The sequence below is a fragment of the Oreochromis aureus genome, linkage group 15 (genome assembly GCF_013358895.1).
Source record: "Oreochromis aureus strain Israel breed Guangdong linkage group 15, ZZ_aureus, whole genome shotgun sequence".
In the NCBI taxonomy this organism is placed as follows: Eukaryota; Metazoa; Chordata; class Actinopteri; order Cichliformes; family Cichlidae; genus Oreochromis; species Oreochromis aureus.
Window position 1 is genome coordinate 13891452 of NC_052956.1, and position 13813 is coordinate 13905264.

General features: G+C 38.6%; 1 protein-coding gene across 1 annotated transcript; it reads left to right on the top strand.

Annotated features, from left to right (window-relative positions):
- Positions 1-4905: 4905 nt before the first annotated feature.
- Positions 4906-13084, top strand: rhag (Rh associated glycoprotein). Its single transcript, XM_031744739.2, has 10 exons — positions 4906-5173; positions 9298-9481; positions 9724-9874; positions 10008-10155; positions 10355-10527; positions 10628-10765; positions 10874-10995; positions 11129-11202; positions 11317-11390; positions 11784-13084. The coding sequence occupies exons 1-10, from the start codon at positions 4990-4992 to the stop codon at positions 11856-11858; spliced, it is 1323 nt and encodes a 440-aa protein (XP_031600599.2). The 5' UTR covers positions 4906-4989; the 3' UTR covers positions 11859-13084.
- The last annotated feature ends 729 nt before the right edge of the window (positions 13085-13813 follow it).

Here is a 13813-nt window from a genome sequence, read left to right on the forward strand (position 1 = left end):
TCACATGCAGCTTTGCACACAAATGAGCAAAAACTTATCCACCCATATCTTGTTTTTTAAAAGTCATTAAAGATCTTTGTGGTTGTTTCACTCTGGAAACAGCACACTTCAAAGAAATCATTAAAAGCCCCAAATTACCATAGCGTTCATACAGATGATCTCTGGATATAAACATCTTCTGTAGGCTAAGCTTTACAAATGTTCTGATGTAATTTTTCAAAAGAAAACAAATATTGTATTTTCTCAAGCTTATTTATTTAGATATACAGAGCAGATAAGCATAATATCACCATTACCCATAAGGCCTCAACCTTTGTCTAATCACTAGATCAAACACTGACATTAAGACTCCCGGGGATACTCAATGTGAAATGTGAGATTGAAAGAATGTAGTGTTATCGAACAGTCTTTACAAAAGTAAACAGTTCTCACGCTCTCTGAAAATGCCGACGGACTAGAGCCAAGTGAGAAAAAGCTAATCCTCTAAGTCTTAAAATGTTTTCAGATTGGAGTCTCATTTCTCCAGGGTCCAGAGAAATGGGAAAAATCTGTACATAAAATGAACACAGCTGAGTAGCTCATTTTTTTAATAACTAAAATCCAGAAAAATAACCCCAACAATTAAATGACCCCCTCTGAGCAACCATTTCTCAAGAGTGGGAAGGAAAAACTCCCTTTAAACAGGAAGAAACCTCCAACAGAACCAGGCTCAGGGAGGGGCCATTTGCTGCAACCGGTTGGGGGGGGGGAGAAATGAGAAAAATAAATAAGATAAAAGAAAAAGAAAATAAGACAAGAAGAAGCTGGTGTGAGGGAGTACTTGTCACTGTTCTTTCTTTCACACACATACATTCTTCTTTCACATACATATACTTTTATTTTTATTCTCATATTTACACATATTTAACATGCATAATGCAATATTATGCTCTCTTATACATGTATTTTCATTCATGCAAATAACATATGTATGTAAGAAGAGAATGCATGCATGTCTGAAGAAAATATATGTATGCAAGAGAATAATGTATATGTATGAAAGAGTACAGTGGAAACATAAGGAGTAGTGGAAATGGAAGGCAGGTTGCCTGTACTGCTGTGATTGGCTGAGAAGCACGAGCCGGTTACTTTCAGGTGTCTAACAGCATGGATGAGGGAGAAGAAACTTGAGTACTTCAGCAAGCTTTGCAATATCAGTCTTTTCGATATCAGACCCAGAAGCACTTTGCCAACTGAAACCACCGATCATGGAAAAGGTAAGAACAAAACAGGATGCTACTTAACTGTACATTTGCCAAATACAAAATATTAAATGTGCTTTGCTGATTTAGCAACACACTTTGGTACCCTTACAACATTTTAGCACTAGCTAATTCATTCAGATAAGCATCCACATTAAAAACAGTAAATACCATGATGTTTATTTAAATATTAGTGGCACTATTTGTACTTGTGACCCAGATGTAAGTTGATGCTTACTTTGATAGTATTTTATAGTAAACCATCTTTATTAATGTGGGTGGTGGTAGCTACATTAGCCTAAAGAAGAAGACTGAAGAAGTCACTTGGATGAGTGACGAAACATTCCTCCCACTGAAAATGCTACGTCCAGATGAACACAATCAACTTTTAGAGTATGTAAATATAAAAATTAAGTTATATTATTCATTTTCATTACTACTACTAATTTAACCACGATACTAGTAAAGAAAACAGGCTGACTTTGAACAGCTTCATTGGTTGGTTCTTCTGGGTTAGGTCTGGGTATGTCAAATAAGTCTTCCAAATGTATTACATTTTCTGGTTTAAGATTGACTTCCTGCTTAAGGATGAACTTCCTGTGTTAGGAAATGCATACACGTGAATGTCAGAATGCATGTATGCAAAAGGATAAATATTAGGATTGTATGTATATATGAGTAAAGGAGTACAAATATCTATGCATTGAAAAATAAAGGGTATTTATATGCACGAGTAGAAATGGCTGCACCTGTAAGGATAATAAATGTATGTCAGCATAAAAATATGTAGCATTAATAAAAAATAGAATATGTGTGAAAGGAAAATTACTGTATGAGTGAATATACATGCATACACATTTTCATTGCAATGTTGACCCTATGCTAACTTGCATATGACAAATAAAGCCGAAACCAATATGAAATCAGAATAAAAGTGTGCAAAGATGACAATACATGTACGCAAGTGTGACAATATCTGTATATGAAAGAACAATATATTTACACAAGAGTGACATAACAAACTTTAGCTTGTATGGCCCCTCATAATATGGACTACGAGACCCCTCTATATTTTTCCAAATTTACCAAATAGCTCACTGTGCCTCTTCATACTTAAACAGCCTTGTTAGAAAGCCAGAGTTAAATTCTACAGCGAACACCAATTGAATATTTAGTCAGTGCAAACAGAGCAGTCTCAGCAGTGCGGCAGTGTTTCTGATATCTATCAAAGTGATTTCCCAAAGGGTCAGGGTAAAAAGAAAAAAGCTCACTGCTCTCAGTTCCAAAAGACGTAGAAATGTGTTGCTGGCAGTGATTTTTTGCTAGTTCATAAAGCTCCTGGCTCAGTTGGAGGACCTCTGGCCTCAGGTAATTTGGTGAAGAGTCTCAGATTGTCACCACACTCTCAGTGGGAGCCACTTAAAGGATCAGCGCCTGCGGAGCAATCTGAACCACTGTAAGCTTGGATGGTTTGCAGTGGGAAAGCAAGCACAGGGCATTTATGCTGTATGTAAGAGTGACTAAACAGCTGATGGTAAAGCACTGAAATACCCTGCTACCCTGACAAAGAAGCATTATAATTTTTAAGATTGTTTTGTTTTTGCGCTTGTTAAAAGATCTAGAAGGTTCATGAGGGACACTGAGTCAGACACACTCATAAACTCTCATAAACAACATATTATTCTAACCATAACACATTGTATTGACGAAGAGTTGAATGACTAATTTAAATCTTTGGTGGGAATAAGAAAAATCCTCCAAACAGTGCAAAGATGAAAGACTATATTTTCATAGTTAAATACTTGTAGAACACTTTAATTGTAACACACCAATGCTCCTCTGTATATCAGAGACAGATTTTTACACTCTACTGCGTTAGTTTACCTGAAGTTATAATTATCTTGGAATGGTTTGGTTATCAAATATGAATATGTACACACTGGCCACATTGTTAGGGACACCTGTTCAACTGCTTGTGAACCCAAAGTTCTAATCGACCTGCTGAAGTTCAAACTAAGCATCAGAATGAGAAAAAACTGGATTTAACTGACTTTGAACGTGATATAGTTGTTTCAAAAACTGCTGATCTACCATCTCCAGTGGGCATTCTCCCTTGATCATATCTGAGTGCACAACATGTTCAACCTTGAAGCAGACTGGCTACAGCTGCAGAAGGCACCACTCTTGTAAGGTAAGAACAGGAAGCCGAGGGAATAATTTGCATAAGCGCAATAATATTGGAAAACAGAAGATTGGAAAAGTACCAACTGAGCGTTTTTTAAACACCACAGCTCTCTGAGTATTGTTTCCATCCAACCCTTTATCAGCCCAGTGTACCCATCTTCTGATGTCTGCTTCAAGCAGGATAACACAAAATGTCACAAATCATTTTAAACTGGTTTCTTAAAGATGATGGTGAGTTTATTGAACTCAAATGGCCTCCACAGCCACCAGCTCCAACTCAGTACTAGCAAAGTACTTAACAAAGTGGCTGGTGAGTGCATGTGAGATACTTGTGGGATGCTTGAGATGTCCCTGCTTGAGTATTTAATAAGCAGTTAATGTCATTGTATGTTAATATTAATAAGTGCTTGTCTTCAGTGCTGAGATATTTATATCATAACACCTGTTTTTTGCATTGAATATTGGTATGTGTCTTTTGATATACCAACCTCAACATCTCAGGAGAAGTCACTTACAACAGGACAAGCTGCTGTTAACCAACACGTTGATACACATTCATATGTGTTTACAACTAAGTTAGAGAGCACAATAGAGTGCTCACTAAATGTTTACACACTGCTAAATGGGGAGCGGTGGAAAACAAAGTGTTCCTGGCTCTAATCTAATCTCATCTAATCGAATTTAAAGAAACTGTGGAACGGCTAAGTCACAAAATTTAGTATTATTAATAACATGATGTTGTACAAGTTCAGTCATTGTAAATGTTTTCTTGTATTAAATTAAAGGAATTGTACAATTTGATTTTCCACGTGATTAACACTTGTTATGTAGTTTATTTTAGTGACACTTTGAGGGTTTAAACAATATACCAACAGTTCGATTTACCAAAACACTGCTTAGATGTAAATAAATTACAAAAAATCCACCACAACCTTTTCTTTCTACACATTTTGTGATAATACTTCTGTATCTTTCGTATTTGTATCATTGTATCTGAAAATGCAGGCGCATCAGTAAAAACACAACAAAGCAAAATAAAAATAATAAAACACTAATGTTGCTTAACAGGGGAAAAAAGGGTAACAAAAGAGTAACAGTTTGAAAGTTGTTACATATTAGCAGATGTAAATAATAAGTATCCCCTTCTATAAATGCATGTCTTATTTGCACATTAGATTTGCATTTTCTGCTGCTGTATTTCAAGACATAAAAGGATGAGTGCAAAGTTAAGTAAACAAACATGCAGTAACTTTGACAGTGTAAAATGAGTGGGAAGGAGCAGTCATTAAGTCTTTTCGTGTCCGCTCATTGGCTGTGTGTCGTTACGTTTGTGTTTTGTTTTGCCCCCTCCAGCATCCACAGAGGAAACCCATCCCTCGTGAGCAAAGTGCACGACGGAGGGGGTGCTCACCACCGAGGCCCTGGTCTTCTGCCTTGTCATTGGTCACGGCGAAACCTACATGAGTTTAAAACCAGACACCACTTTCTCCTCACAGCACAACCCCCTAAAAAGAGAGCTGAGGAGGGACAGGCTGCACGAGAGATAAGCAGAGTTGGTCTCAGGATGCCTGCATATGCCACCAACATGAGGACGAAGTTCCCCATCATAGCCTTGATTTTGGAGATTATCACCATCATCCTATTTGCAGTATTTGTCGTCTATGATGATGGGGAACATGGACACCATGACTCACACGACACCCACAATAACACTGGCCATAAATTGGAGCCTATGGACCTCTACCCCAGTAAGTCTACCTGGAGCCGCATGCTTGCTTGTTTGGTCAACATGTTATTTATAAATAGATTTTTATGAAAGTTATACCTGTTATATCACAGTGTTGAGACTGCATCTAATTAACTGGCAAAAAATTTAGGCTAAAAGCAGAAAATATTAGTCACGCTGAAATTTTACAGAAAACAATGACAAACATTTCGCTTGTTTCTCATAAAATAGCAAAGTAAACAACATTTCCACATTTCTTTTTACTTTCATTTTCTTGAATAGAAGAAATTCTATTTTAGGGGTCTAGTTAATCAATCAGTTACTTGCAAACACAAATTGGGGGTTGTTTCCAGCGTAGGTCAACTAAATGCAATAAAAAGAGTCATGGGGTTGAATTCTCATCAGTCACAAGGTCTAATCAAACACATGCAGCTGAGAAGACAAGTGAATCCTGTTGGGAAAGGTGGAGGTCACATGTGATTGACATTACTGTGTCCAAAAAAAGGCTCATAAAGGACAGTCAGGTGGAAGCTGGAGGTTTTGTGCCGCATTTAAATTGATATTTTTCAAGTTATCTTGCAGTAGCTTTGGCATTCTTTGTGGGTTCTGAGCGGTTTCTACAGTTAAGCGGCTTCTTTGCAGCTTGTGCACTTATCTGCATTCAGATAGCTGCTGTTTTATTGCATGAGTGTCTGCTCACGATTGGGTGGGGCGGTTGTGACACCCAAGAGATTAGCTCAGCATTGAAGCTGACCATATCTTCTGCTTCATATGGGATGTTTAAGTCGCATATGTTGACTATCAGGAAATACATTTTGAAGTAAAGATCACATTTAAAGCTAGACTCTGCTGTGAACTCTGCTGTGTCTTTTCTGCACAAAACTTATGTTGTCTTTGTAACACTCTATTATTTCCCAGTTAGTCATAAAGGAGTAAAAAATATGCAGTGATTTATCTCCAAAAGCTCAGAAGGGATATTTGTTTTTGGAATAACAGGCCCAGAGCTAAAACTTTTGCAAAATTTAAATTATGCTTGATAATCTAAAACCATTAGCATTTAAACTGGGACTGCGCGATGTTAGAAAGCATGAGGCTTGGGGTTGCATGCTGAAAGAGATCCATTATCTCACACATCCCAGACTTCTGCAATTACAAGCTCAAAGCACAACAAATAAGTAGTTAAAATATGCAATTTGCAGAAGTAAAATTGTGGTCGTCTGGTATGAAAAAATACCTCAAAAATGTTCTAATTATGACTTTTTTCTTTCATTTCTTCTTAAAGTGTGGTTAATATGCTAAATTAAACATTAAAGTAATGGAAGACTTTGACTTAAGACTTTGTAAAATAAAATAATTATTCATCTTTTTCATGCATGGGTTGAAAAAAAGCTGCACAGTTGCACCTGAGGTGTCTCTCTCTTGTCTTGGTTCAGCCAGTTCTTCAGAGGATTCACGTTACCTAACATCTAGGCGTGGTGCCAGTCACTGTGGCTGCTTTCCAGTTTTATTTCATCCCCGTCCGCAATCTACTGTTCACTACTACAAAGAGAGCAATTCTGACTCAGCCAGCTGAGAAACAGAGAGGGGTAAAAGTGCAAGTTCAGTGGCAAAAAGATTTTCTTCACAGCTTCAACAGCTTCATAGAGATAAGCTTAGTCAGATATCTACACATCAGCTTGCAGGTGCAGATGTCTTCAAAATGCTGATTGTTACTGCTAATTAAGACTGAAAGGGAAACATGTGATTCTCTTTTGGTGTTTGGTTTTGATGTTGAACTGTCGGAACCTGGAGCGTTTTTGTTATAATAGAGCACACAGTAATCAGATGTTGAGCTATCAGGGCTTTTAAGCACATATACAGATTCCTGATTAAAGCAGATGTGAGTGGGTTTCTATGTTTCCCAAATACCCAAGTAGGTGTTAGAAATTTGCTGACATTCTATATGCAGAAACAGGTTATGGAAATAGATGTGGATGAATTTAATCTCCCCCATCATCGCCATTTGAAAGCTGCTGCTTGCAAAATAATGTACTCTGATGTAAATGGTGCATGGGAGCCTGACGCTTTAAACAGCTTAAACGCACCTATGTCTGAGTTTGGGCTTTTTCATCTAGGGGATAAAATCAAAATGTTGAGATTAAGTTCACATTCAACCTTTTTTTTACTTTTCAAAATGCAAAATCATAATAAATACTTCACACTTTTAACACAAATGTCTATCTACAAAATATGAAGCAGATGATACTTTTATAGTATAATACAAGGCCACAGCTAGGAAAGGCTGATCTTGCCTTAGCACAAAGACTGGAAACAACTAATCTGACTCTTTTACAAGTCGATAAAAATCTCCAAAGTTTAATGTTTAACACGTTTTATGTAAGTGTAAAAACAACATGTTGTCAGACTGTTTCTTGGCAGCGTATAATAACATCCTGCAGCCTTTGCCATTTGTCTGATAAACTTCTGAAAACCTTGTGGAAATAACACTTCAGCAATTAAACAGATGAGTTGTAACATGTAAAATAAAGAATTTTAGAGGCTTAAACAGGAAGATCTTTTTGCTTTACTTCAGGGAGTTCAAAGTTGGTCTTCTCCATTTTCAGTCTTTGTGCTATGCTAACCAAAAAAATATGTCACACATGAACACAGCAGAACCACAGACTGTATATAAAAGATGGGCACACTCCCATTGTTTCTGGTCTCATTATGTTAAAATTGTAATTTTAGCATTTTGGTTAAATGCTAATAGAGACAACAACTAGAGACAACTGTCTGTAGCTGTTTTTCTAGAGACAGACGTAACTATAGTTGGATGCAAAAATAGAGTCCTAAACTATCAGCTAAACTTCATAACCTTGGTTAGCAAGTTGCTTTCATAATTTATACAGATGCTTAGTGCAGACATAATAGACAGGTAGCTGCTAACTGGTGTTGAGAGACTAATGTGCAATACCACACAAAAGGCTTTTCAAAGCTACCAACACCAAAAACATGGTCAAGAGGTCCAGTCCAGTTATGCTAATTAGCCTAGTGAAGCTTAGCAGACAGCCATTCAGTGTCCAGCTGTTTATATCAGCTCATCAGGCACTTAGAATAGCCACGCCCCTAACTAAACTCACCCACTCTCTTCTATCCATAGACCAAAACCTTATTTGTACCAGGCTGTAAGCATGTTTACTTTCACGGTGAAGTTCAACATTTTAAAACTCAACTAGCTTTCAGATCCTGCCTCCAGTGGCCAGCAGAGGAAGTGCAGGTTTTTTGGCACATACTTGTTTTAAGTCATTTAAGTGCTCATAACTAACTAAGAACAAAGAAACTGAAGAAACAGCTGTAAAAGTATCCTTTAAGGCTGCAACACAGTGTGTCCTGTCTAGACAATAACAGACACAACTGTGCTCATTACGAACTAAGGAAATGAGTCTATTGTTTCCCAGCCTACACATACATACAACTTGATATATTTTCCACATGTGAAGCTCATCATAGCGAGCTTAAAGCCTTAAGGGAAACAGAAGTCTCCCTTCCTGCCATAACGATGACTCAAATCCCCCTAAAATATAGTTGGCCTTACTCCAGACTCATCTATCTTCACTTATCTTAAAGATTTGTTTGTACCTTCTTACTGCCAAATACCACATATATATACATACTCAAACAGGGGATATAAGATGAGCAAACTCCAAACCCTGCTGCCTTTTTCAGTCTAACAGCTGACAAAAAGAGATAAGAGTGCACAAAGCATCCCCTCCCTCTGAGACATCTTAAGTTTAGACTTATTAAGATCATATGCACTTAATAGAAAAGCACAAGGCCACAACCCCAACAGGGACAGTGGGGGTATTTTCCCAGCATGCCATTCATAGTGTGATTGAATTGCTTTTCCACCTGACAGGTCACAGCTGACAATGCAGCCACTGTGGACAGAAATGACTCCTGAGAAGTCCAGCTACTTCTCAATGAGTCATTTAAACCACAAAGTAAAAAAAAAAAACCATACCACTGTGAGCAGCAGGGTCACAGCAAATAATTTACTTTGAACTGAATAAGTGCTTCATTCAATTCAATTATAAGACCACATTCAACTGAGGTTAAAGTGGGACTAGCTAACACAGCATTAACTGACCTCCCTTCTCATGTCCCCAGTGTTTCAGGACGTCCACGTCATGATCTTCATCGGCTTCGGGTTCCTGATGACATTTCTCAAGAGATACGGGTTCAGCAGCGTGGGCATCAACTTGCTCCTGGCTGCCTTCGGCCTGCAGTGGGGCCTCCTCATGCAGGGCATCTGGCACCTGGAAGGGGGCAAGATTAAAGTCAGCATTTTGAAGTATGGCTTTCTTCGCTGCACATATCGCTTTTCAAAAACAACTGCTATAAGAAAAATGCACATGGCTGGCTGTAGGTTTGGGGTTGCTGTCATGATGCAAGTCCCTAAGACTTGCACAGCATTCTACATCATTACCAAGTACATGCTAAATAAAGCCAAATCCTGCACATGAGTCGCTCTAATAGATCACAGATGATGTCTGTTGATGTTTTTTCTAATAACTTTTGTCCTCACTTCTGCAGAATAATCAATGCAGATTTCAGCACAGCTACGGTCCTGATTTCATTTGGCGCCGTTCTGGGTAAAACCAGCCCTGTGCAGCTCCTCATCATGACCATACTGGAGATCACCATCTTTTCCGTCAATGAGCATCTGGTGGTTACTCTCATGAAAGTGAGTTCATAGTAGCAAGCGCATGTGTGTCCATGAACTGAGCAAAAAAACATCAATCCCCACATAACAACCATGAATATTCACTGTTTTATCAAACGCTACTGTGGGTCTGTCATGCCTTTCTCTTCAACAGGCTAGTGATGTTGGAGCATCTATGGTCATCCATGCTTATGGAGCCTACTTTGGCTTGGCAGTGACTCGAGTACTTTACAGACCAGGTTTAAGAAATGGACATGAGAACGATGGATCTGTTTATCACTCTGATATGTTTGCTATGATCGGTAAGAGAGCACTGAAAAAAATTCTGTGATCATATATTAAAATGTGTTTACAGAGATAGTTTTCCCTTCCTTCCCGTGACTTTCCCTCCCTGGTGCATCATTGGCCTCCAACAGAAGTCAGACTTATGCCATCTAGTGGACACAGACAGCTGTGCAGCATGGACCTTGATGTTTCCATTTTTAACGTCCTCTTCTACAGGAACCATCTTCTTGTGGATGTTCTGGCCCAGCTTTAACTCAGCCATCGCTGAACCATCGTTGAGCTACACTCAGCTCACTGCAGTGATCAACACCTACCTCTCCCTGGCCGCCTGTGTGCTCTCTGCCTACGCCATCTCCAGCCTGGTGGAGCACAAAGGAAAACTGGACATGGTCCGGCAACTTTACTCTAATAGTTATAACAGCGACAGTTCACAGAGTTAAAAGCAGAAATTCAGTCATACAGTTGTCTTTATGTCTTTCTACTGCACAGGTGCACATTCAGAACGCCACCTTGGCTGGTGGTGTTGCAGTGGGAACATGTGCTGACATGAGCATCGGGCCATTTGGAGCCATGCTGATTGGGCTCATCGCTGGCATTATCTCCACCGTGGGATTCAAATACCTAAGTGTGAGTCAAAAGAAAGACAACTGGTACAACCTGGTACAGGCTGAATCTGAATTAACAATGTGTACTTTTGTTGGTGACTAAAAATCCCCTGTTATTCCTTCTCTGCAGCCTATACTGGCATCCAACCTGGGTATCCAGGATACCTGCGGGGTCCACAATCTGCATGGCTTGCCTGGCATCCTGGGCGGGCTGGCTGGAATTGTGGCTGCAGCTTTGGGGAAAAAAGACGGGTAATAGTCACCTCACGCACTGAAAATCTCACCACAGCATTATAATAACCCATATATACACACATAAAAGCAATATGGCTTTGACACGATTTACTTCATTTAAAAGTCACTTCTTCTCATCCTGTCTCCTCAGTGCTAGCGCTACCATGCAAGCTGCTGCCTTGGGTTCATCCCTCGGGTTCGCTTTGGTTGGGGGTACTATTACAGGTGGGCAAAGGAGACTAATAAAACCATAAATGTTACACCTAACGGCCAAATTGCTCAATGGAAAGACATTGAGGTTTAGAAACGGGTGATCAAACATTCATTTTCTTCTTTAAGGTCTAATAATGAAGTTGCCTTTCTGGGGACAACCTCCAGACCAGAACTGCTTCGATGACTCTATTTACTGGGAGGTAAGAAATCCCATTCCTCATAAATATTATCTTCAGGTCTCTGACTGTCTGGTACGAGTGGCAGAAGGCAGATTTGTTTGTTCAAGTTATTAACTCAGATAGACGTGGTTCATATATCAGTATAACTAGAGAAAAAGAGCAAGTGAGCACATCCAGGCACGAAAAACTACACATACCTGACAAACATCATGTTTTAATAATTAAAGTATTAAACTAGAGCCAAATAATAATCAGTCAATCAGTATATGATTAGATGTAGATTTTAATTCACAGAAACACATTGTGCATATCATGCATGTGCATAAATGCATTGTGCATTTGTTTGAACTGTATTTTGCTTGCCTGCTGACCATTTATGCCACAGACAAATGATTTGCATTGCTCGTTTTCCAGGTTCCTAATGAGGAGGAAGAGAACGAGGAGAGCCTGGCTCACGGAGATCAATCAAAGCACAAAGCAGATGTTTAAACAATTGCCCATGATTTGCCTTAGCTATAAATGAAGAAGTTTTTTAAAAAGTCACAATTCAGTGTGAATTTTTTAAAAAGTCACTCAATTCACCACAAGACCAAATATCAGTTTGTTGACGCAGGATTCGCTTAAACGTGGTGCTTATTCCATTTCTGAACTGCGAACCACGCACAGAGTTATTTTCCATCATAGTAAAGTTTGAATTTGTATCGGAAAGAGCACTTAAACATTTATGCATAAAAGCTAAAAAAATATATATATATATGCATGATAAAAATTTTAAATTTGGTTAAAACTTCAGGGATTTTTTTTTTTTTTTTACACTTTGATTTATATTCACAAACCACTCCACAGCTTCACTGCTGACACACTTGTATAAGCTCTTTTTTTTTTCAAATTTTCAATTTATATCATAAAAATACATAAAAGCATGTTTACTATATGATTACAGTGTGTATTTTTCTTATACATTATATTTTTCTGTAGAAGCTTGAGCAGAAAAACTGTGCTTTGACCCACTGGTTCACATCACCTCACTGGAGCCCAGTCCTCATGTGAGAGGTCAAGTCAGGCATTGTAAAAACCAGCAGCGTGGCTCTGACATGTGCAGGGATAGCCGTATGATATTACTGCAACTAATAAACCTTCCTAGCATTTTCTATCTTTCTGAGCGCAGCTGTTGAAAAGTTGATTGGCTGCCACTAGGTGAGCTGGGGTTTGTTTTTCACTCTGTTTTCTATTCAGAGCAAATGTATTCCTACATGTACATACAGTTTAGATCTTAGACATGGACATGGTCAGTTTTATCAAAGCTTTAAACATAGCAACTGGTACTGAATATTTTTCAGATATTATTCAAACAGTATAAAAGGAAGCTACCTACCAATATGCAGTACCACGATGGCAACAAATGAGCTGTCGTACCATAGATAATATCATAATATCCACCAGTTTTCTTTCCTCTATTGCTGTGAAACTTGTGCACTGTGCAGTCCCTCAATCTAGATTTTGAACAGCATGACGGCAAAGCACTGCAGGACAGGTTAAAAGACGGGACTGAGTGCTAGATAAAACTGACTTAATGATTTTCTTGTTTTTTTTTCAAATGATCTATGATGCTCACACTAAAATGCATCATGATTTTGTATTTTTATACAGCTGACATGAGCTCTTATTTGTATGGTATACTATTACTGTCATAATAAACATGTTTTTGTACAGTTTTTGTGGTCATTTTAAAAGCATGTTTCAATCATTTCAAGTTCTCAGTTTAACTAAAGAAATGTTGGGGGGGGGTTGTTGTTTTGTTTGTTTGTTTTTTTCATTCTACACAATATGACCGATTCTGATTACCAGAATGACATCATTGCATAATCTGACTCTTCAATGGGTGCTGGGTTCAATTACAACTACAATTTCTCCGTTTCTCATTGATTTTTTTGATGGATCGCCATGAAATTTTGTTCAGACATCCATCACTCATCACTGAACCTGCAATACACACAATATACTTGAGCTCTGCAGAGCCCACTACATCAGCTGAATTATCCGTATTAGAGACAACTAAACAAACAAACATCTGAAAATAAATGCATGGAAATTTTTATTAGGGGTCACCAAAGCAGATCATCTGCCTCAATCTCACCTTATCCATAGTACCTTCCTCTGTCACACAAACCCTCTACATGTGTTTTTGTTAGTGCCACCACCTCCAAACCACATATCATAGCAGGTCTCACTGCCATCTTATGAAACTTCCCCTTCACTCCTGCCACTATCCTTCTGTTGCAAATCAGTACTAATACTCATCTCCACCTACTCCACCCTGTCTGTGCGCTCTTCTTCACTGTCGCTTGCTTGGGATGGTTGACTCCAGGTATTTAAATTCATCCACCAACACTATTACTCCTCCTTTCTTCTTCACCTTCCCATTCTCATATCTCACTTCTTCT

Bases quoted from the DNA above. Each gene is read 5' to 3' on its own strand.
- rhag (XM_031744739.2), top strand. From the start codon at position 4,990: ATGCCTGCATATGCCACCAACATGAGGACGAAGTTCCCCATCATAGCC. The intron at 5,174-9,297 runs GTAAGTCTACCT...TCATGTCCCCAG, and splicing joins GCCTATGGACCTCTACCCCA to TGTTTCAGGACGTCCACGTC. The intron at 11,391-11,783 runs GTAAGAAATCCC...CTCGTTTTCCAG, and splicing joins ATGACTCTATTTACTGGGAG to GTTCCTAATGAGGAGGAAGA.